The sequence below is a fragment of the Armigeres subalbatus genome, chromosome 2 (assembly GCF_024139115.2).
Source record: "Armigeres subalbatus isolate Guangzhou_Male chromosome 2, GZ_Asu_2, whole genome shotgun sequence".
Taxonomy (NCBI): Eukaryota; Metazoa; Arthropoda; class Insecta; order Diptera; family Culicidae; genus Armigeres; species Armigeres subalbatus.
This window is the reverse complement of record NC_085140.1, coordinates 44,081,815-44,106,285: the sequence shown is the minus strand read 5'-3', so window position 1 is coordinate 44,106,285 and position 24,471 is coordinate 44,081,815. Positions and strand designations below refer to the sequence as shown.

The 24,471-nt window shown below is 39.6% G+C and overlaps 1 protein-coding gene across 9 annotated transcripts in view; it reads left to right on the top strand.

The window, feature by feature from the left end:
* LOC134218497 (calmodulin-binding transcription activator 1) overlaps window positions 1–24,471 on the top strand; it is a 708,930-nt gene that overhangs the window by 583,722 nt on the left and 100,737 nt on the right. For all 9 annotated transcript variants that reach the window (XM_062697587.1, XM_062697584.1, XM_062697588.1 and 6 more), the window contains one exon: window positions 3,450–3,541. In XM_062697587.1, coding sequence (XP_062553571.1) covers window positions 3,450–3,541 — 92 coding nt within the window. The remainder of the gene's footprint in view (window positions 1–3,449; window positions 3,542–24,471) is intronic.

Below are 24,471 nucleotides of genomic sequence, written 5' to 3'. Positions count from 1 at the left end.
CGCCTGAAACGTGATGCAACAAAAGTTAGACTGGTGGTGAATGCGTCAAAGACAAAGTACATGCTTGTGGGCGGAACCGAGCGCGACAGGGCCCGCCTGGGAAGCAGTGTTACGATAGACGGGGATACCTTCGAGGTGGTCGAGGAATTCGTCTACCTCGGATCCTTGCTAACGGCTGATAACAACGTTAGTCGTGAAATACGAAGGCGCATCATCTGTGGAAGTCGGGCCTACTACGGGCTCCAGAAGAAACTGCGGTCGAAAAAGATTCGCCACCGCACCAAATGTGTCATGTACAAGACGTTAATAAGACCGGTAGTCCTCAACGGACATGAAACATGGACAATGCTCGAGGAGGACTTGCAAGCACTCGGAGTATTCGAGAGACGGGTGCTTAGGACCATCTTCGGCGGTGTGCAAGAAGACGGTGTGTGGCGGCGAAGAATGAACCATGAGCTCGCCCAACTCTACGGCGAACTCAGTATCCAGAAGGTAGCTAAAGCCGGAAGGGTACGATGGGCAGGACATGTTGCAAGAATGCCGGACAGCAACCCTGCAAAGATGGTGTTCGCTTCCGATCCGGCAGGTACGAGACGGCGTGGAGCGCAGCGAGCGAGATGGGCAGACCAGGTGCAGAACGACTTGGCGAGCGTGGGGCGTATCCGAGGATGGAGAGATGCGGCCTCGAACCATGCATTGTGGCGTCAAATTGTTGATTCAGTGTTATCTGTTTAGATGTTAACTAAATAAATGAAATGAATTCTAAGCCAGGTTACCATTTTTGCATTCGTATATCATGAGGCTAGCACGATGATACTTTTATGCCCAGGGAAGTCGAGACAATTTCCATCCGAAAGTTGCCTAGACCGGCACCGGGAATCGAACCCAGCCACCCTCAGCATGGTCTTGCTTTGTAGCCGCGCGTCTTACCCTTAAAGGGCTACATGTTTATATAAAAAACATAATTGTAAATAATGTGTGAAAAAGGGTATTAGCAAATTAGTCCCATGACATCGAAATGACAATTCCCGTCACTGCGCCTAAGTGTAATTTTTTTACAGGAATTGTCAATTCCCATCCATAGATCGGCATCTCAACTGCTCCATTAGTCTCGGAAATTTCTTTTTTATGCCTGATTAACTAATATAACAGTCCCATTTCAAGTTGAATTTCAATTGTTCTACGATTCCTTCCTGGCTCCTCCGCTTCGCCACAGGACGACATAATCGAGAAGCCAAATCGGGCCGAACGTAGAGGTCTGTAATAGGTTGGAACCCGTCTCGCACACATAATTCTCCCCATTGGGAAAATAAATCGCTAATTTAAGCTAAAATATGTATATCGCACGGCAATTTATGACGTTGAAGATTTCAGTTCCTTCAGCGCGCCTCCTTCTCGGAGCTTGTCTGAGCGGGGACAATGCAATTGTATCGTCGTCGTCGTCGTCGACCGATGGAAATCACACGACGCGCGTTCCCATACTGGCGCGGCCCCATCGTCAGTCAGTGGTGCTGGTGGAATAGCCAAACTTTCATTCGTCCGCCGCTTGTTTTACGACCCTCTTCAATTGCTTAGCCCTACTGGTAGGGTGCGCTTTTTATGGCCTCACGCACCCCTTGCTCCGAATGGGAAGCGCGTAAGAGAACGACTCATCATCCCGCGGAAAGACGAATTTTGGGAAAGCTGACCACAGTAGTTCGGAACGGAAAGGCACGGTGCCACTTCTTGGAGGTCAATTCTCAAAAGTTCCGGCCTCGCAGCGGCACTGGAGCGGATTTACGACCGAACGCGCCATAAATCATCGCCTATAAATTATAATTTGTAACATGCAGAACAGTCATCTGTTATTGCGCGGTTCCAATATAAATACTGTTACAGAAACAAAAAACCGCTCGGTTTGACCGTTTGAATTTTTTCCCTAATGTACTGCGAATTCGAAAGCGAAACGGTTCAATCAGATAACGAAGCACAATTCCTTTTGTAATTCAAAGTTGTGCCTAATTAGTTTGGTCAACGCGAGTGAAGTTGACATAATTGAGAATGTTTGCGGTGAAATAAAAATAGTTGAATAAAACAAACCATGTCTTGTAGCACTTAAACTAATTTATAGATTCTGTACAGATAAAAATTTTGAGCATTAAGCTTTGCTCAACCATTTTTGGTCAAATTATTTTGGAATCAACCTTTTACATCTCAAATGTCAGTCAACCGTATCAAATATTACAAATTAGTAGATTTTGAATTTAGTAGATAATGAATAAAAAAAAGTCAACAGAAGTGGCATCCACGAAACTTGGACACTGTAAGTAGTACATAGTACATACTTATTTATTTCATATCCACCAACCGAGAGTTTTGAAATGCAACATTCTCAATTTTTCATCCGAATTAAGTCGTGAATTAATTTCATGTATTCCATAATCCATCTGTTTTTTAGTCAAAGGATTAATGATATCTTAATGTAACCATCGTTTACAGATCAGTGAGTTTTGGTTCCTTCTATAAATTAATTCCGCTTTGTTTGCATACCGTTCCAAGCTGCACTTAAGTGACTCTCCAGCTCACGCTTTACATCCAAAGTATGACAAGTCGCCGTTATCAACGGACACATTCCACGAAGTCTTCCAACGTTAAGCCCTGAACCGCCAGTGCTGAGAGCGTATCAACGAATTTACTACCGCTGGTCACGATTCTTCGATTTGTTAGCGATGATGTCGTCGTTGTTCTGGAAAGAGTGAAAGTTTGCACCTCGAAGGTGACATAAATTATTTCTCCGGACTTCCTGTTTCCACCAGCACACGCCGCGCCCGGTCGTCGTTTCACGGCGGACGTGAAAATGGGACATTTGTTTCCCATTTGTTTGACCACCGCGTCGCACCGCCACCACCATCGCCGATACCGGAAGCAGCAACAACAACCATAACCGCATGTATCATAATCCGGCCTCGTAAAATTAGAATTAAGTCGTTAAGAAGTGCAATCAATTTCACTCTATCCGAAAATAATTGCCCAACGAGTAGCGATGGTGGTTTATCGTGCAAGTCCTTCGTTAGTGATTGATGAAGTTGTACCAAGTTGGAACTTTGTTTCTGCTTTTTGCAACAGCACAAATGCCTTGATTTATTCGGCTCAGCGATTCGAAAGCCCTGCCATGAATATGTGCTCGGGATAATAATTTTATATAATTTACTCCACACATCTTTGCAGTTTCTTCGTTATTTTTTTTGTTCTTTCAACAAATATTCAATTTCCTTCACAGCAGAGGTTCTCAATCAAGCAATTTGGAAATTATTTGCTATCCCATTGATTGATAAAACATATTTTTGTAAAATTCGTACTAAGAAACAAACATTTCAAACCTCTACACAATTCAGAAACAATTGAAAATTTTCCTATTTTTAAAACCGCTTCTAACCTAATTTTTCGTTCTCTTCATCTTCTCCCCACAGATGGCGAACCGATCAAACTTCCGGAAAATTTAGAAAGTTTACCACGGGCTGACCATTTCCCAACCCAGCGACACCGGTGGAATACTAATGAGGTGAGTAAATGCGCCTTCCCCGTACAAATACTGTCTTGATCCTTCTTGGCCGGGCAGTCAGTGCCATGTGAGGATATATACCGGGACGTGCGGAACGACATGGCAGCAGACAACGCAACGGCGGTCGGTGGGTGGATAACAATCCTCGGTCGAGTCCGGGAAGGGGGAGCTCTAACAAGAGAAAAGTACCGACCGACTGCCTGCTTGACTGAAACAATCTGGCCGCCGGCGGCAACGACGACGAAGACGTTGCATTGCTGGTCGGAGAAATTCCATTGTTTTTCGTTATTTTTTTGGCGAGGAAGTTCCCCAAAAGCTTTGTAAAAGATCAAGAGTCAAGAGTTTAATATTGGGTGGAATTGTTTTATATTTTATTGAATTACAGAGCAACCGGGGCAGTAAGGAGACGATGGTTGGTTCAACGAAGTCTTATTATTCGCGTGTTGTTTTGGCTTTCTGTTTTTTTTCCTTCATTGGGTTGATAGTTTTCGTGGGGTTCACTTGAACGATACAAATTGAACGTTTTCAACCATTATTTGGTGTTAGTAAATTTTTCGATTAGTATGATTGAGGGAGGTGTATTCTTTTTCTTGGGAAAGGATCTGTTTTTTTTTTCTTGGAAAAACTGTGTTTAAATAAGGCTTTTTAAATTAAAAGTTGAGATACGAGGCTTCGAAGTAGTCCTACATCATTGAGTATTTTTAGCAGGCGTCTGATATTTTTTGTGAGTTTCGAATTGTTTTAGTTTTATAATGGTTTTATTATAACCAAGGCCGATGTCACAAGATATACTTTTGCGAAGAAAACGCCGTGCATCATGGACTTATTTTTAGCATTCTAATTATTGGCATGCTTCTAAGGAATTAAGTTTTTATTTACAACATTTTTTTTAGATTTATTAGGGGAAAATTTTGGCATCATAAACCTTACACCAAACTGTAAGTTAAAAATAATTATTAATTACCCTAAAACACAGGTACAGCTTAACTGGTAAACATTTGTATGCTCTTTCATCATTCGTTTGTTCCCATTATTCAACAGTATTCCAAATAGTTTTTAAAGCTTCTGCTAACACGTGAATCGATTTTCCGTTCACACAACTTTTCCTCGGCGACCGATAACCTTGCCCCTCTGCACACAAGTCACATACATCCTCATAATCCAATTCTCCGAAACCAAAACAAACTCCTAACCGTCGGAGAGGAAACCATCAATATTTAGAACTTGTTTATCTATTTCGAATCCTGTTTGGCACTCGACTTGGATCGCCCATCCCGCAATAAAAACACTTGGCCGTACAACGATTGTTTGGCACACAATTCTAAATCCTTCCCCTACCCAGAGCGACAGGATCAGCGTGAGACCTCGCCGCCGCATCGTCACTCAGTTGCTTTGCTGCCGAAACTGCAACGGGCGGCGGTTTGTCGTCTTTTGTGCGACCAACAACCAGTCGACGATAGAAAGTGGACTTTCTTTATATTGTTGCACTTCCGACTTACATATCGTATAGCTTCTCTTTTTTTTGCTTCCTTGGGCCTTTTGTCGAAGACGACGCTCCCCAGTTTGAGCTGTTTATGGGCGGCGTTGGACCATGAGTTCTGTAACTTTACGAGCGGCTTTTTCTGTCCCACTGTTGCCTTCATACTTGACGGTAGGGAAGGGGGCAAATTTTGCATTCGATTGCATTTTTAACCCACGGTCGAGGCGGGGGTCGATCGTTTTCCATGGGAAAAGATTTAGGGTCGTAGGATTTTGATTAAGTTCCAAATGTGGAGGAATTTTTACGAGCATCGGATGGAAGATATGTAAGTCGTTTCATAGTCGATACTTTTTCCCTCGTTCGACCCAACAACGTCGAACGGAAGGCCTTGAACGAGGTTCAAATTATCACTAAATTAGCGCATGAAATATAAAATTTTATTGCCAAACCCAACTTTCGTTTGCCGACGTGCTATCATCCGTAGCCGCGAATGCACAAAGGTGCAAAATAGAGTGTGAAGCTCATTTGGGACTATTCTCACTCCATTACTAGCAGTGTTTGGTGCGAGCAAATAACCCGCACAGGAAGTGGGCAGCTTGTTTGCGAGGGAAAAATGTAAATCGTGCCTCGGAGCAAATACTTAATGACGAGATTACTTCGGAGAGAAAAAGTTTTCTAAAATTATTTAACACGAATTCAGTCCAATTATAATATGAAAATATAAATAAATCATAATGTTGAATAATTTCCTATGAATTGAGAGTTTCAGAAATGTTCATCCTGTTTCCTACGAAACAAACAATGAACTACATCCAATTGGTACAGTACAAAGAGGGATGTTACAACCGCACATCCGGTTCGTGCTTGCCACCTAAAATGACCTTCTCTCTTCCTTGACTCCCCCACATTTGCCACTTTCACAATAACGAGCCGTCCCCGGGGCCCGCGTGCCACCGATTCCGATAGACCGACCGACCGACCGTCGTCGTATACAGGGAAGGTAATCCTTTTCCCGATTTTATTATTGCTCGCGTACACACATTTTCCACTTGAGAGCCCACGTAACGAGCCACCACCAACCAACGAGCATCAGCGCACTTGCCTTACCCCGCATACACAAACAACACACCCCTTCGCACATGCAACAGCAGCAGTGGCATCGAATAGGGGGTTCTGGTGCAGTATGCATAATATGTGCATTTCGTTATTTTATATGAAAATAGTTTGAAAAGATGACCACTTTCAGGCTAAATTTTACTTCAAGATTTTAAGATGGTACTCCTAGCAAGTTGACTTTGGAAATCTAAGAACCGCGTTTGTTCGGCTGCGTTGCATCGTGGACCGTTCTCCCCTTCGCAACAAGAGTGCACGTTATCCGTACAGCTGTACTAGGCCCGGTACTAGAAGCGAAGATTGTACCCCGTAGGCCATTTACTTGACTCGCGCTCAAACGAGCATCCTTCGTCCGGACCGCATTCGCAAGCCAATATAATGGCATTTGAGCGTAAAAACCATTGAACGGGTTAAGCGATGTTCGGTGCTGATTGGGCAGTCAGTGGTGGGTGGTTGCAATTTTGGCATTTTGCGTTTATTATTGCCTTCGGAGTTTCGCTTCTTTTCCACCGATGTAGAATTGTTTCTCACAAGTGCGCTCAGAATTTAAATCGAATGGTAAGGATGATGGAACTAGCAGAATAAAGATTTGCTTTTTGAATTTGTCTTCGAAAATATTTTCAAATTTTTAAAATTGACCACCGACTCATGCGCTTGTGTTTACTTTTCTGTTCACTTGGTCATAGTAGGAAGAAAACATTCAATAGGTTAATATGCTGTACCAAACCATCATTCTGTCAGTACGGTTTTCTTTAATTTGATTGACGGACTGATTATGCCATCGATTTAATGTCGAATGACTTATTAAGGTAGCTCGCCGTCTAGATGAAGGATGAGTAGGGGGATGTTCGTTTATGGGCACCCTTTTGTTCCATAAGTTAGCAATATTCCGACGTTGCCCGGTTCAGAACATTTGCTTTTCGAATGCAATTTTTTACTTCAGAACGGTTTATGTACAATCCTTCTAAATTTATTCACAAGTCATCGCCTTTTCGCATTTTCGTTGTGTTCAAATTATCCCAGGGAAAACATCTGTCTTTCTTCAAATATAAAAACACAGCAGAGTCCAAGACGAATCGATTGGCGAGAAAATGTTGCAAATCGTTCGTGAATTATATTTCCTTGAAGGAAATTCAAACTTATATTTATTTATATACTTAGATAGATTTGCTAATTTGACATTTTTGGACATTTCTTGGGACATTTCAATTTTGTGGTTCGGTTGTGGGCATCCTTAGAAACCAGGCAGAAGATGGAGACAAATAAATGAAAACCTACATATTTAAAGGAAAAGAGAGCCACAAAAAACAGATTAATACACAGCTAGCAAATGGTGATGCATTGGACATTGTGTGGACATGCCTTAAAAAAAAACAAACAAAAAATCTCATTATTCCAATCAATTATATCTAACTAATTCTTAAAAACTGAATAAAAATGTTGTTAACCTTCTGTCTGTGCTCAAAAAAAACTTATTCTTACTCTTTGGACATATTGGCCCCAAATTGAAATCGTTATAACTTTTTTATTGTTTGGCCAATTTCGGCTTTTTTTAGCTGTTTCGATCATCTTGCAGGACGTAACCGTAAGATCGACCATAGGCGGGCGGGCACCTCGCCGGGAGGAGTTTTCGTGAAAAAGGGTAAAAAACAGTGTTTTATGCTTATTTTGCTTATATCTGAAAATTGTTCCCATTTTGGCCTGCAATTTTTAAAAAAAGGTTATGTAGGAAGACGTGTGCTTTGATATGGAACATTGATATGTTTAGAACTTGGCCGCTAAGTGGTGGAGATCAAGATATTCCTATATATGACATTTGCTACTTTGTAAATATTCCTTTTGCACAAATTTGAAGTACACTGTAGTGCTTATTTTCAAGATTTTTAATACGCACCTAGGGGACAATTTTCGGTGAGTTTTACCAAATTACCAAATATCAGGAGAATCGGTTAAAAATTTAAAAAAAAAATGGCAGCTCTTCAAAGTGGGCTGGGGTCATATTGACACCAGAGAACAGACAAAAGGTTAAATAAAATAAAGTGCTAACTACAGCGATTTTGAATGATTTGACAATAAAGGTGGAGGGGGTTCGTTTGACCGAAACTCATTCGACCGTAGCCATTTGGCCGAAAGCCACTAAACCGAATAAACCGTTAGATCGAAAAATATCTGGTCGAAAGCAATTTGGCCGAACAGAGCACTTCGCCGAACAATTCATGCAGCTGAATAGGTCTTTTTCTTCTTACATCCCCCACAGGGACATTGCCAGCTCTCAGCTCTCATTTCTGCATTCGTATATCATTCGTATTCGTATTCCTATAATACGATGATACTTTTATGCTCAGGGAAGTCGTGATAATTTCCAAATCGAATATTGCCTAGACCGGCACCGAGAATCGAACCCAGTCACCCTCAGCATAGTCTTACTTATCTTACCGCACACGCATAGGCCACTTTTCACAGTGAGAAGTGATAATTGAGAAATGAGCAGTGATTAGTGAGATATCTCACTTCTCATTCCTTTTTTTCTTACTTCTCACTTCTCATTGTGAAAAGTGAGTCGACTCAGATAAGTGTGGAATGTTAAGTGAGACGTCTCATTTCTCATTTCGCGCTACTCCATTCACATTTCTCAATTTTTACAGTACAATATGAGGAATGAGTAAGATAACATGAGAAGTGATACATCTCACTTCTCACATCTCATTTCTCACTTCTCACTGTGAAAAGTGAGAAGTGCAAAGAAAGTAGGAAGATCTCTCACTATTTTTCGTATTTCTGACTTTTCACAGTGAGAAGTGAGAAATTAGGAGTGAGGTGTCTCACTTCTCACTTCTAATTTCTCACTTATTACTTCTAATTGTGAAAAGTGGGAAGAGCGAAGAAAGAAAAAAGAAGCCTCTCTTTACTCCATTATTCATAACTTCTCATTTCTCACTTTTCACTTCAAACCTTCCCATCATACGATCTGCTGAGCAAAGATACTGACGTTATAATAGGATAATGATCTTTGTTATCTATCCGCTCAGTAAACAAAGTGCAATGTTCGCCGCGGAGAAATATTTTTTCATAGCTTTTGTTGTAGCAACATTTTCGCAGCGTGAACAAATCCTGAGCTGCGCTGGCTATGAGGATCATCATCAATTGCTCAAATGATAATATCTTTCCAAAGTGCTCTTTGATAAGCGATAATATCTCCTGTGTTCAGATGATATTACCTGGGGAGAAGTGAGAACTTAGACCTCAAATGACCTATTCGGCCAAATGTCATAATCGGCCAAATGACCTATTCGATCAAATTACCTACTCGACCGAATAATCCATTCGGCCAAATGACCTATTTGGCTGTATGACCCTTTCAGCTAAATGACTTTTGGCCTAATGGTCTGCCAATATGTATATTCGGTCATACAACTTTCGGTCTAGTGGCGTTCGGCCAACTGGCATTCAGTTTTCGACCAAACGGTCCTTCTTCATTTTGGCCATAACTTTCGAGCCCATAGTTCGATCTGGTCTATTTTTAACAGGAAACAATGGGACATATTCCGTCGAATGCAACATGTTGTCAGCAAATCGGTTGAGGAAAAGTGCTTTAAAAGTGAACCAATCTTCTTTCGCGTTTTAAATCTAAAAAGTTCTATATTTGGCCATAATTTCTGGTCCGATCCGACCAGTTTTCAATAGGAAACAATGGGACAGGATTTTGTGTCGGTTGAAACGGCGTCGAATATTGCGAACAAATCGGATAAGGGTACGTGCCATAAAAGTGAGCTAGACTTTTTTGTGCACACTTTCAAACGGACATCACCTCAGTTCATCGAGCTTAGCCGGTTGGTATATAACACTGTGAGTCTCCGGGCCATCTGTAAAAAAGTTTATTTCGGAGCGATCGTGTAGCCTTTACGTATACTTGATATACAAGATAGGAAAAAACAAAGCAATGAAAATTATTTTGACTTGTTTATTATATTTGTATTTCATTTCAGTATTCACAGCCCGACGAAGAAAATAGTGGTGAAGGAACATTTGGCCGAAACTTATTCAGGCGAGACCCATTTGGTCAAAAGTTTTCTTTCTTTGTAAAATACGCCATTTGGCGTACCATCGAACCCATCTGACCGAAAGTTATTTGGTCGTAAATGGACATACGGATGAAAATGTCTTTCGGCCGAACTGGTCACTTGGCTGAAAATATTGTTTGGATGGTCAATTGGGTGAATAGGTCATTTGGTCGAAAATGCTTGAAATTCAAAAGTTCAAAAAATATTTGAACGATAATTCCATTTGGCCGAATGTCGTTTTAACAAAAATTACGTTTTACCTAAAAAGTCGTTTGGCCGAAAACGCCGTTTGGCTGAAATTTTAGTTGATTGATAAACTCGTTTGGCAGAAAGAACCATTTGGACGGAAATGTCATTTCACATACGATTCCATAGGTCGAAAACGTCGTTTAGCCAAACAGGACATTTGACCGAAAATGTCAGAAAAATATATTAAGCTCTTTTAGTGGAATGTATTCAACCGTCTAAGACGAATTAAGTACTCTCCATTTAATTCCACCAATTATTTTCGATATCTTTGCAGATACGTATTTCGACCACACAGTTGTGGTCGAAATACGTATCTGCAAAGATATCGAAAATAATTGGTGGAATTAAATGGAGAGTACTTAATTCGTCTTAGACGGTCGAAAATGTCAGTCGGCTGAACAGATCAATCGACCGTAAATATCGTTTTTCTGAACGGGTCGTATAGCCCAAAATGTCGGCCAAGTGGAATTCGGCCAGATGACATAGCATAGAGGTTTGCTTTAGTCCGAAAACCATCGGCGGCGACATTTGTCATAATTTTGTGTTTCAGGGTGAGTAGACGTGGCGATTTTTTTATCGCGTTCGTTCCATAAAGATTTTTTTTTTCATTTTTTTGAAATATTTTTACAACATTAACAGGAGATCTTTTGAATTTCTCTTTAACCGTTGGTTACGAGTTATACTTGCAGCTCCTCCACAAGCACATTTTTAAAATGATGTTTGCTAAAAATAGGTTGAGCGGTCAGTTTGTATGCACAAAAAATGATAAAGGAATGCAATTTATGAATCAATAACCGCATTTCACAGGTGGGATTTTTTTTTCTAAAAAGCGCGGAAAGGTGATTCTATCACTCTTTTAGATCGTGATCTCTTAACAGAGTAGAAGTTCTCCCGAGTTAAGTTATAGTTATGTAAAAATAGAATTGAAAAGCCTTTTGTGTGGTGAAATTGTTAAAATCAAGTTTATTCTCTATAACTAATGAGATGTGCGTATTACTACTGCGTGAAGTTAAATGATATGGAAATGCTAATATCGTCTTCCAAGCTTAGCCGTACATGGTCATGGTATAATTAGAGACGAAAGTGCAGATTTGATAGTTCCGTTAGAAAGGTCAGAAAGGGGAAAAGTCATTCGGCGAAAAGCCCTTTAGTCGAATAACATGTCCAGCCGAAAGTCATCTATTCGAATTCCATTTGGCCAAATTGAAAAGTTTAATAAGTAGAAAACGGTTTGACCGACAACGTCACTAAGCAATTTTTGACATACAGTTGAAAGAGACATGCGGCTGAACTGGTAATTTATCCGAAAAAGCCGTTTGGTCTAACACGTTGTTCCGCTGAAATGATTTACTTACTTTTTAAGTAATGATTGCCTGGCCAAATGTCATTTCCGGACAAATGGCCCTTTCTGCCAAGCGAACATTTCAGCCAAATGAGGGGCGATTCAAATATGACGTCCACTACTTTTTGGGATTTCTAGACACCCTCCCCCCCCCCTCTGTCACGCTTTTTTGTATACCTAGTATATGTACTGTCACAAAGTCTCAGACCCCCTCCCCCCTTGAACCTGTGACATCATTATTGAACGACCCCTGACCTGTTCGACCAAACGACAGTCGACCAAAGGATCGAACGGCGGTCAAATTTATTTATCAACCATCCAACTCTTGTTATTAAAAGATCATTTCGGCCAAATAACCAGTTCGGCTGAACTTAGTTTCGACCGAATGTCAATTTCGACCAAATATGAACTATTTGAAATATTTGACCAAACAACTTTCGGCCTTGTCACGCTCAATCAAACGGCTAAACGAACCTTTTCGCCTATTGGCGAACGTCATTTGGCGGAAAACCAGTTATTGTTTTAATGCCACTGGGTCGCATGACGTTAAGCCAAAAGACATCTAGCCTAATGTCATTTGGCCGAATTGAATGTTAGACTGAAAATGGTTTTTACCAAAAATGACATTTGTACGAAAGCGACATACGGCCAAACTGGCTATTTATCTGAAAAATCCGAATAGGATGGAAAATGCCGTTTGGCCAAAATGAATTTTTCTGCCAAACAACCATTTCGACGAAATGGCATTCCGGTTAAATTACCCTTTCAACTAAACGACTTTTTCGGCAAAATGACGAGTACGGCCAAACGACACTTACGACCATATGTCCATTTCGGTCGGAGGGCTTTTTGAGGCAAACAACCATTTAAGCCAAATTGTATTTTCGGCCAAATGACCTGTTCGGCTGTATGTTTTTTTTTATATCTTTAATATCGAGACTTTCAGCCCAATGCTGGCTCGTCGGCTGTATGTCATTTTCAGCCGTATGTCTATTTCGGTCAAACGAAATTTTCAGTCAAGTAACCTTCGGCCGGATGGGTTTGTTTGGTTTAATGGCACATTCGGCCATGTGGCCTCCTGCCAAATGACTTTCGTCCTAATGACTTCGTGCCAAATCCGGTTCAAAAATTTAATTTCAAAGAGATTTTTTTAGGATTTCAACGGAAAATCCATTGAAAATTTCATAGGGTTCGTTCACAAATTACGTAACGCTATATTTAGTTATTTTAAACACCCCTTCTCCACTCCTGTAACAGTTTTTGTATGAATAGTTTATTTTTTGTGAACAGCATCATAAGAAATTTTCAGAAAAGCTATGATGAAACTGGATAACTGTGATATTCAAAATCCAATATTTCTAATGAAATGGTTTGTCTGCCCATGATCGCATATTTGTAACATTTGCATTTTTTGCGATTTTGAGTTAGGCTGATTCATCTTCAAATTGTTAGTTTTTTTTTTCATCTAGAGCAAGGTGAGATTTGAAAGTTTGTCCTAAAATCTCGAAAAAAAACTATCAAGTTGTTTTGTAACATCGAGCATAGTGAGTGACACTGGAAAATTATATAACTGGTGTGCCATGTTCTATGAACAAAAGTTATCGCAATCAATTCGCACTCAAATATCAAGTGATGCAAATATAGCTGCCGAAAATTTCAACTGCAAAGAGTGTTTGCACAAAACTCTGATTTTTTTTTAAATTCCATTTTAGATTTTCATACTAATGTTTATCACAAACTTTCTCGTTCTATTTCTCCCATACTTATTTCGATTGTTACACATATGTGATCATGGGCAGCATACATAATGTGCCATTTTTAATCAATATTATCAATAAAATATCATTAGATAATAGATGAAGCGATTCGATTCAATTCATAATCGCGTTTTTTTTAATTTATGTTGTTTTTTTCACACTGATTTCAGGATTCTCGCGATTTATTTTTTAAAACCGACTTTACAGTACTGATAAAAAAAATTGAAAAATAATCAATTTTGAGAAACGATTCAACTTTTAATTGATTTGTGAATGCAAAAGTGAATTCAGCGAATTAATTTAGGGTGAGATAAAGTGATATGATTTTCGATTTTCTGATAACATAGGATGATGGCCATCTCTCATATGCTTAAATTTAAAGAAACATTTTGAAAGAAAACTTCTTCGTTTCAAAATGCCAATCAAGATTCAGTAAGCAATGCAAAGTGTCCGGAATCGAACTGCAGGCCTGTACCGCTGGCAGCAGTAATAGAAAAAGAAACCGAGGACATTGTTTCGAATCCATACATAAACACACTCAACAAATTCCTTACTGCCATCTATTTAATATCAAGTAGGTATGTACATACCCAACGCGACCAACCATATGAGGCCGTCGCTCGGGGGGCGACCAACAGTTGTGACGACATCAAGTCGCATAAATTTCAACGGAGTAGGAACAACCCTGCGTTCGTCCTGTGGCGTGGACAAAAAAGGAAGTTCTGTCCCCGTTCTCATCTGGGCGGCCTTAGCAGAGACAAAAAGTCTACCCGCGGGGAGCTGTTTTACACTTGACGCTTTCTGCTGGGAACGGAAGGGAACAGCCAACCAACCAACCAACCAACAACGATGCCGTCCATGGGAATGTCACTTGTTTTTTGTTTGCTTTTTAAGTTCTGAAAAGTACATGGAAAGGTTGAAAGTTCACTCATTAAACCAGTTTGGCATTGGCAGCGAAATAAAATTTCTATAAAGAATTATATATTTTCGATCAAAGTAGAAATTGCCAAGAAAGCAATTAATAAATGGAAAAACTCCCTAAATAATCCAAATTTTTGAGAAAAACTACAGAAGAAAGAAAATTAAAAAAAAATTAACAGAAAAAAAAACAAAATCGCGTACAGTGTACTGCCATTGAATTATGATCTAAAAGGTATTCACAATTGAATTATGTTTGAATCAATTTCTTATTCTGGTACGACTTAAAAAGTCATCATCATCGTTAAGTAGATTGATCAGCATTTTTTTCCTCGTTTTGGCGGCTTCAGAGGAAATGGCATCCTGTTGAGATGAAACAATGAAATAGTTACCTCTCTTGAGTGTGGTGTGAGTTTTGCACTGGAGGCCTGCAAACGGGATTGAGGCGGGAATTCTCACATAATTTATAGTTTAATGTGTTTCGAGATAAGAATCGAAATGCACATTCGCAGTTTTTTTTCTGCCGGGAAGATAAATATGTGCGATTCGTTGCCAAGTTCTGACTTTTGAATTTATTTTCCACACCAAAACCGATGCGTGCAAATCGTCCACAAATCTATGTGTGTATCAACAATCGCATATTCAAGGAAACGACGCGATTTCCCCGAGGATCGCCAATAAAATACATTGACAGAGGCCAAATTAGCCTTCTAAATGTAATTTCCATTTCCACCCCCTTCGCCGCTTACTTACGGGACGACGGTGTTTTCTGTGACGGTTATCGAGCTGACCGGTTCTCCTCCTTCCAAATGAATAACACACGTGACACGCGGGCACACATACACAAACCGGACACGGCGTCGTATTTTATCTCACTTTATTAGAGGCTCCGGTTGAGCTCTTGGTCGTACTTTCAAATCAGAACGACTTAATTCTTACCGAGTGGTAGCCCCGCCGGCTATGAGCAGAAAGTCACCCTCACCAATGAACGCGCACGGTGCATGGCACTAGGGGTATGCGATGTTTCCTATGAAACAGTGAAACGATCAATCCTAAAGTAACATTTTAAAATTTATTCCATATTTTAGCAGCTTTCAAGTGCGAATTATACAAACTGAAATCTAATTGGTACACGAAGGATCACTCTTAATAATCACGATAAAGCAAATATAAAAATTAGTTAACTCAAATACACGCCGGTGTATTTGCTGTGCGTGCGCCCGCGTGTATTATTTCCAAAGATTCGGTCTTGCTGATGTAGATGGTGAGATCCGGCACAGTGTAGCATTCGGGTAGATCGTCATTCAAATGCTCCAAGTAATAGGCTTACTGAGCGACACATGATTTGATACACGACCAATCGCGCCCACCAGTACAACAGTCAAAAGTGCAAGAAACGACATCACATTCGGCTCTATGAAGGATCTATCCCGCCACAGGGCAGTCAGCTCTCATTCGGAAACACAATGTGTGCAGCTCTGTGTTTCTCGCTGTCAGGGTAGACCCGATGTTAACTAAAGCCAGCGTATTCTACGACCTGCTTCGTTTATAACAGGTATCACTGGCACCAAACAAGCGGATCGTACAATAAACCTAGCTGGATTCTTTGAGCGAACAATCTCTCAGAAGGCCCTAATGTACAAAGTGGGAGGTTTTGTGTCCATATTTAACCACCAGAACGATGAGTTACTAAGTAAAGGTTGTAGGTCACGAGTTTTTGTTAGCATATAAGGCGATTGAAGGTTTCTTCGTCGACGATCTACGCAATTTTACGCTATGTGGTATCATAAAACGATTCGATAACGTCTGACTGCTGATCGGAAGCGAAGGTTCGAAAAATCCGTCCGGTCAACGAGAACGACTACAAACTCGTGGTTTGGGCATTCAAACGCCTAATTGCAAGATGTGGGTTGAAGTTGCGTGTCAGCAAAACTTACTTGTAGAATACAAAAACTCGCGCGGATCACGTACGTTTGTGGTTCAGAAGTTCCCGAACTGAGACGATTTACAGCATGCGCAAAAATCTGTGCCAGGAAGTTGTACGACTAGAAGTTATAAAAACCACACTGTTGCGTGATGGATGACGACACATATGTGAAAGCGAACTTTAACCAGGAAACATGTATGTGACTGCAAAGATAAGTGTGATTTTCCCGGGAAATTTTGGACTCAGAAAATGTTGAAGTTCGCAAAATTAATTCTGAATTTGGCAAGCGGTTTGTACTTTCGGAAAGTGGAGTACGCCTTTCGTTACCACAAGCACAATACATCCTTCTCAAAAAGGCTCATGATGGTCTGACCATATTTTGGCTGGATTTGGCATCATGCCACTAGACAAAGGACCTGCTAGAGTTGTTTAAAGCGAATGTTGTCGATTTCGTGTAGAAAGATCTGAACCACACAAAAACTTCGAAACTACGTCCAATAGAAAAATACTGGGCTGTTAAGAAGGAGCAACTTCAAAAATTACCTAAAGTGATGAAGAATGAAGAATAAATGAAGTACCGTAATCCGGGGTATCATTGATCAATTTTTTCAATGTTTTGTAAATATTTCCTCCGTAAATTAAATGATTGCTTTTTTCATATTTTTAAAACGAGTACTGCTACGTGTAGAACGTTTGAGGCTATTGTTCTTGATTATTTGATAATTATAAAATTGTTTTAAAAATCTGTTTTGTCTAGTTTTTCGAATTTCCAATTTGGGGTAACTTTGATCATCAATCATTTCACTTTGTTACGTCTATAAAGCAAGCGTTTGTAAACGCCTTAAGGTAGGCAATTTCTTTTGAAATCCTTATACTGAGGCGAAGCGTATTGATTGTTTCGAGTGAGGCATCATGACCGCTAGGTGAATTATCTGGTTTTTCAACAATAAAAATCAAAATTTTGAAACAAAAAATATGGATAAACAAAGAAAATAAGATTACTTATCACCCAATTGTAGGTACGATCTCAATTTTTTTGTTATTATGCTTGTTTTGAGTGCTTTTTTGGCAGCTTACTGTGAGTTAACAAAATGATGTTGATTTTATTTTTCAAACTATGGCAAAAATTAAATGCAAATTCTAGTGGAGATTATATTATTCGGTAGCAAATTTAGTCAAGATTAAAATACCTAACTCATAATAAGTAATCGTAATAACAGAAAGTAATACTTTATTCATCTTTTGAAAATGGTTCAACTGATCAATGTTACCCCGCTGATCAATGTTCCCCCGGATTACGGTAAGTGTCGATTTATATGTATGAAAAAAAAACTGTCGTTTCTGAAGTCGTGCAAAACTTTATGGATGGGATGACGACCAAAATACGCGCATTAGAATATAATGACGAAACCAATCAAATAATATAATATTGCAGTGGTGGTTCCAAAACATAAATAAATGATGCCAAAACTATTTGATTTATTTCTTTTTACTTCCTGAAAACATGAACCATTTACATGTCTGACGAATCAGGATACCTACTAGGGTGGTTCAAAAAAATGATTTTGCTCCGCAGCGCTCATCTGATTCTTTATCATGTTCTGGGTGTCCTATGAAAATATGAGCTCATTTGGATAAAAACTGATTTAGCACAAGCCGTTTCAAGTTTGCGCTTTCGCAATGACGCTTTCTCATCAAGCGCATGTTAAAAGAAAACCTACATAGCTAAAAGAAATACTCAACAGCTTTCACTCAGTGAAAACCGCATTTCAATTAATCGTTCCAATAATTAGTAATCGAATTTAATCTATACCGTGGTTTTCTGGAGCTAATTGCATAACTCATCAACAGGCAACATTGCTGCTCGTAGCGTGAAAGATAGCACACACAAATCAGGCTACTATGTTGCACTGCACATTTCAGTGATGCCCTCAAAGAAGTTTCACGATCATGGCTAAAGATTCGCAACCTGTCTTAAAATCGATTACTAATTATTGGGGCGGTTAATCAACATGTTTTCGTTGGGTGAAAGCTGCTGAGTATTCCTTCTAGCTATGTAGGTTTTCTTTTAACATGCGCCTAATGGGGAAGCGTCATTAACAGTATAATGAAAAATAAATTTCCTCATACTAATTTGCATGCAAACTTGAAACGGCTTGTGCTAAATTAGTTTCAATCCAAATGAGCTCAAATTTTCAGAGGACACTCAGAACATGATAAAGAAGATGAGCGCTGTGGAGCAAAATATATTTTTGAACCACCCTAATACCTACCTCGTCGTTGCACTAACATCAACGATCCAGTGCTGTATCATCTACATGGCTACCACGATGCTTCGCTTGAAGTCTACGGTGCGGCTATCTTACAGAGATCTTATCCTTTTTATCTCTATCTGCTCGGCACGAAGTCTCCGGTGGAACCAACTAACAAACCGTCCCTTCTCGATAAGATATATGTGCAGAAGCGTTGGTGACTGACTTGGTGATAAGGTCACTTCAAAATACGAGGACAAAGCGACTCGACAACTGCTTTGCCAGTGACTCCGTTCGATGGAAAATATTCGTGGCCAATCGAGTAGTTGCAATAAATTCCGTAATACCGAGCGAATAGAACACAACAAGAACCAAGGCCAACAGTATACGATGAAGAAACCGTCAACAGTGAAGTCAGGAAGCCCATCCTTGCCTACTGTATTCGTCCTATACAAAGCGTGGGTCATTCGATTCGGCGGAAATTGTCAACTGGATCGTAGTTAACATACTCCTGGACCACTAATAGTCATCAAATTATGCGTTTCAAGAAACCTGCTGTTTCGCTACATTCATTATCAAGCATACGCAGAAGAAATCATCGGTCTCGAGAGAGGTCAGCCGTTACCACAACGAAGCAATCTTCTGAATCAGTGTGCGCGAAACATCCGTGAAGCTACTATAATATTTTGATTCAAATTAAGCTGAAATCACCATTTGAGACCGAATGTTTTAACCATTTCATTTATTTGCAAGGCTCAGTCATGTTTAACACTTTACAGAGTCACCAATTGCATTAGTACTGAAATTACGTTTCATCAACATAAAATTCAATATTATCAATACGAAACAATATTGCAGACGAAACATTTCAATTTCAGCCCCTTGTAATAGATTCATTTCAACTTCCGAAACTAAAGTACCTCCGGAATCGCCTTTTCCACTTTCATATAGAGGCCGTGATTATTTGTGTTTATGCCAGGTTGGTACTCCGCAAGAAAACGCTTCCGTACCGCACGTTTTGGATTTGCATACTTTGACCGATGTCAAGTCGGAATTGGGTACTTTTGGTGGCAAGTCGAAAATGCGAATACGAGTATTGCCACCAGCTACTGACATATACACCTTTTTCTATAAATCGAACCATATTAGCCAGCATTGGCATTGTCCAGAAGCAAGGGTCCTCCTTAGCCGTGCGGTAAGACGCGCGGCTACAAAGCAAGACCATGCTGAGGGTGGCTGGGTTCGATTCCCGGTGCCGGTCTAGGCAATTTTCGGATTGTAAATTGTTTCGACTTCCCTGGGCATAAGAGTATCATCGTGCTAGCCTCATGATATACGAATGCAAAAAATGGTACCTTGGCTTAGAAACCTCGCAGTTAATAACTGTGGAAGTGCTTAATGAACACTAAGCTGCGAGGCGGCTCTGTCCCAGTGTGGGGATGTAATGCCAATAAGAAGAAGAAGAAGAAGAAGAAAAAAAAAGCTAATATGCTCTTCACTGATATTTTGTTCGGCATCGCATTCGGTGGAACGGCAAAACGTACTACCGAAAAACAAAGGATGACAAACCTGCGAGTGAACAAATGTTTCTGTGCACAACGAGGTTAGATTGTTCATTGTGCTGACTGCTGACTACTTTGCTAGAGGCCGTTAGAGAAACATTTTAGGCTCCTCAAGGATGAAACTTAGCTCCCCGGCCGGTAGTGCGTACCATGTCACAAAAACGCACCAAACTGTAGCATGCTTCCGTGGGTCGGTGAGTACTGTCGCTGTCTTTCTCTGACATCCTCGGATTCATCCTTGTTCCACTCAGGCCTCGTGAGTTATCGTAGAAGAGGTGATAATCGCCGGTTTTTTTCCTCTCAACACCCACCAGGACTTGGATGAACCAAGCAATGAAGATGAGAACAGTTGCTTCAGCAGCGAACATCCTCATGAAGAAGGTACCTTCACGAGAAATTATTTTAATGTACCTAGTGAAGAATGGTTTCTCCCTCCATGTGGCTACTATCGAACACAACAGTTCGAGGGTGAAATCAAGCACACGCTGGTTCCGAGAATATTCAACTCTCTTGGCTCAGTCAGTAAGAAATGCTATTGAATTGGATTTTGAGATTCTTTAAAAAGAATTTTCGTTATTTTCCAAAAAGTTTTCGAAATGGGATCCAACTTTGAGACACTTATTCTCAAAGTTGGTATTTCTCAGAATAGCGAAACGATTTTTTATTCTCATTTGGCAAATCTCGCCAAATAACTTTCAACGTGGGATCGTGAGTTCTTTGATATTGCCATCGCCTCACATTTTTAAGATCAGGATCAGAGTTGAATTTAATTTCACATTTATGAATTGCAATGCCTCTGGCTTCGACATTTAAATTTGTCAAAGATACGAGATTGATATTGATACTTTTGGTATCGAGAGGAACATCATCATCAAACGTTTATTTAAATCCCAATAAGTTTTATGATAACTAAAAGTAGAGTTGATTGGATTGTTAATGGCTTCTTGTGAGATTTCACGTCACAGGAAGTGATCAGAGTCAGAGTCTACATGGGTTACTAATTGGCCACACAGTTGACTTGAATCCATTAAAACTAAACCAATTGTCGAAGAATTTTGACTGGATGGAAAACAAGTTGGTCCATTGGGATATTGAATAGTATAATATCCTTCAAATAAAATTTTACCACTGAAATTATTACATGAACGGCGTTTGGTATTGAAGTCACCAATTATGAAAAATTTTTATTTGTTGCTAGTTATAATTTGAAGATCAGCTCTCAACTAATCCCCATTGCACTGGAAAGCAAGTAGGCAGCATAAAAGAGAATTGTCCAAAATTTGTTTCAACAGAAACTCTCAAGATTTCAAAAACTTTGGTTTCAAAAGAAGAATATAATTTATGTTTGAGACGTCTATTAATGAGAATGGCGACCTCACCACACAGGCGCTGTCAAGACGATCATTTCTGTAGATAAAATTATTTGGATCTCTTTTGATGAAGAGTCCAGGTTTTAAATAAGTTTCAGTTATAATGACATTGTGCACATTATGATCTGATAGGAAGTTAAATAATTCATCTTTCTTATGGGCCAAACACAATTGATACGTTTGCGTGCGTTTTGACAGTTCTCCCATGAGAAAACTGTCAAAACGCACGCAAACGTATCAATTGTGTTTGGCCCATTACGCTTTAAAGAGCAGGAATTCCAATTTGAAGTTTTCAAAAAATATTGGGATCCATTAAAATAAAGTCCAATAACAATTTTTTGAATAAAATTGATACCAACCTGAGCAGCTTCAGTTTTGGTATTTGCTTTGAACATTGCACCAATCATGTGCTACACCAAGTTCCAGCGGACAATAGTAGCACAAACTTCCAGCCCCCCTCGGATTAACAAAAGATTGTGACTTCAATCTATCATTTTCTGCTGCCGAGCTGTTATGTCATTCGCCCTCTTCAACAGCAATGGGAACCTAGACAACACAAGATCGTTTATTATGACGATCAGCATGCGTTTCGCCCAGGGAATAGTACGGGCACATATTTTGCAAACTTAGGAGACGCTTTGCAGAACGCCTGCTATTGTCCATGCTGATGTCAAAAATTTTCTAATCCAGTATTTTGCGCTCGTTCATGGCGTCGTGAGTTCCCTGCAATTTGACATTCAAGAGATAGAAAACATTGGAACTCATAAAGTAGATTGAATGAAAAATTTTAAAGTCAATAAACAAAGGTCATTCTTCTTCTGCGGCGGTGGTAGCCTCCAACCTCAATGTGCACAGTCCAAGGGCTCTAGTGTTTTTGGATAGTCGATAACGGCGCTGGCCACGTCCTCACGGTCATCGGGGATGGGAAGGAATTGATGATGCAGTCACTCGCCCACTGCAAGCCGAGAACACCTCTGCACTCGCCACGAGTTCCTGTGGAATTTTTATTGGAATCTTGGTGTTATGGCAGAGGTTCGTCTTGGTTAACGGGTTGCCAATGTGATAGTTATGAAAGGGTGGTGTAGTATTCTAATTAGATGCCGAAACGAACTTTTTCGCTCATTTCGAATTCTAACAGTTACCTGTTAGAACTAATCAAGTTGTAGGTATAGGGATAGAAGATGGAAACGGTATGAAAGCCCATTTCCAGTTCTAGCGATTGCTAGAACATGAAAAATATATGAAAAGATACAAAGCAAGAGGAATGGAACGGGCCTGGGATTTAACCCACGACCTCCTGCGTATGAGGCAGAAGCGGTAGCCATATAACCACCAAGCCCGTTAACACTGAAGACGGCCTTACTGTTGAGGTCGAAATACGTATCTGTCAAGATACAATTAAGTGGTGGAATTCAATGGGATTGTACAAACTCGTCTTATGACAAGGGAAAAAATAAGATGTTTCGCTGTATTTAATTTTGATCAGCTTTATCGTGTTTTTTTAGTACCGTAATCCGGGGGGACATTGATCACTTTTTTAATTGTTTTGTAAATCTCGCTTAACTTTTCAAAAGGACCTAAGTAACAATTTTTTCATGAATTAATTTGAATACTGCAATCAATAGCTTTCATGTTGTTCTGTTGTAAGTGAAAGTGTTGTAAGTGTTGTAAGTGAAATCATAGCTTTTTTCATATTTTTAAAACGAGTACTGCTTCTTGTAGAACGTTTAAGGCTGTTGGTCTTGATTATTTGATAATCTTAAACTTGTTTTAAAAATGTTTTTTGTCAAGTTTTTTGATTTTTCAATTTGGGGTAGCTTTGATCAATCATGTATCTATAGAGAAAACGTATGCAAACGCCACAAGGATTTCAATGAGTCGATGTTAGTGAATCCAGGGTATCATCAAGGATATCAAGGCTCACCAAGATTTCCTGTTCTTAAAACACTGATCATATCATTATAGATTCATCGATTTCTTATGGATTTCACATACCTAGAAAAGAAAATCAAATGATTATTTGTCGAAAATACTTTAGAAAAATACAAATAACAAAACGGAAAAATTTTGACACTGGTTTATATTGGCCGATGAATGAATATGCATTCGTCTCCCCTTGTAAGATAGTACGCTGCTGATAAGTATTGTGCAAATTGATAGGACACGGAATGGCCACGGAATGTTTCTGCTACTAAAATTCCGTGAGCAGTACGTAGCTGATAAGTAGAGAAAATTGAGTAACGCTTATAATGCCTGCTGGGTGACGTAAACGGAGCTGTTACTTTTCCTTACGGAAAAAATATTCCGTACAATTATGCTGCACGGAAAAAATACAATTCTCCCAGCTGTATCAGTTATCAAACTTTTTTTTGGAAATTTGATCAAATTTCCGCAAACCCTTTCCATATCAGCAGCGTACTACACAGAAAAAAATAAAGAACCTTAAACAAGTTTACAGAACTCAACTTTGAGTACGAAGTTCAAGTTTTTAACTCAATATTAGCACAGATATAATTATCAAGATTTTGGGTTCAGAACAAATTAGTATTTATTTTTTGGTTCCATTAGTACAAATTACCGGCATCCAAAAATTTTGCGAAATCGAACTGCCCCTCGAATAGGAAACACATTACACACTTTCCTTCCAATTTTTCGCCCCTCGGTATTTTCGTTACTTAGTAACGAGAAGACTAAAAAATCAACAAGAAAAAATCCGAATGTTTATTGTTTGCAATCTCATGAAGTGAAGAACCTGAAGAACGGAATAAACTCACAACTGAAGTTGCTTGCATCTGGATTCTAAAGTGTTGCTTAATGCTATTTTTTTGAGTTGTGAGTAATTTTCGGAAGCTTTGAAATGTGAATAGATCATAATTTTTATCGTTTCCATCTATAGATC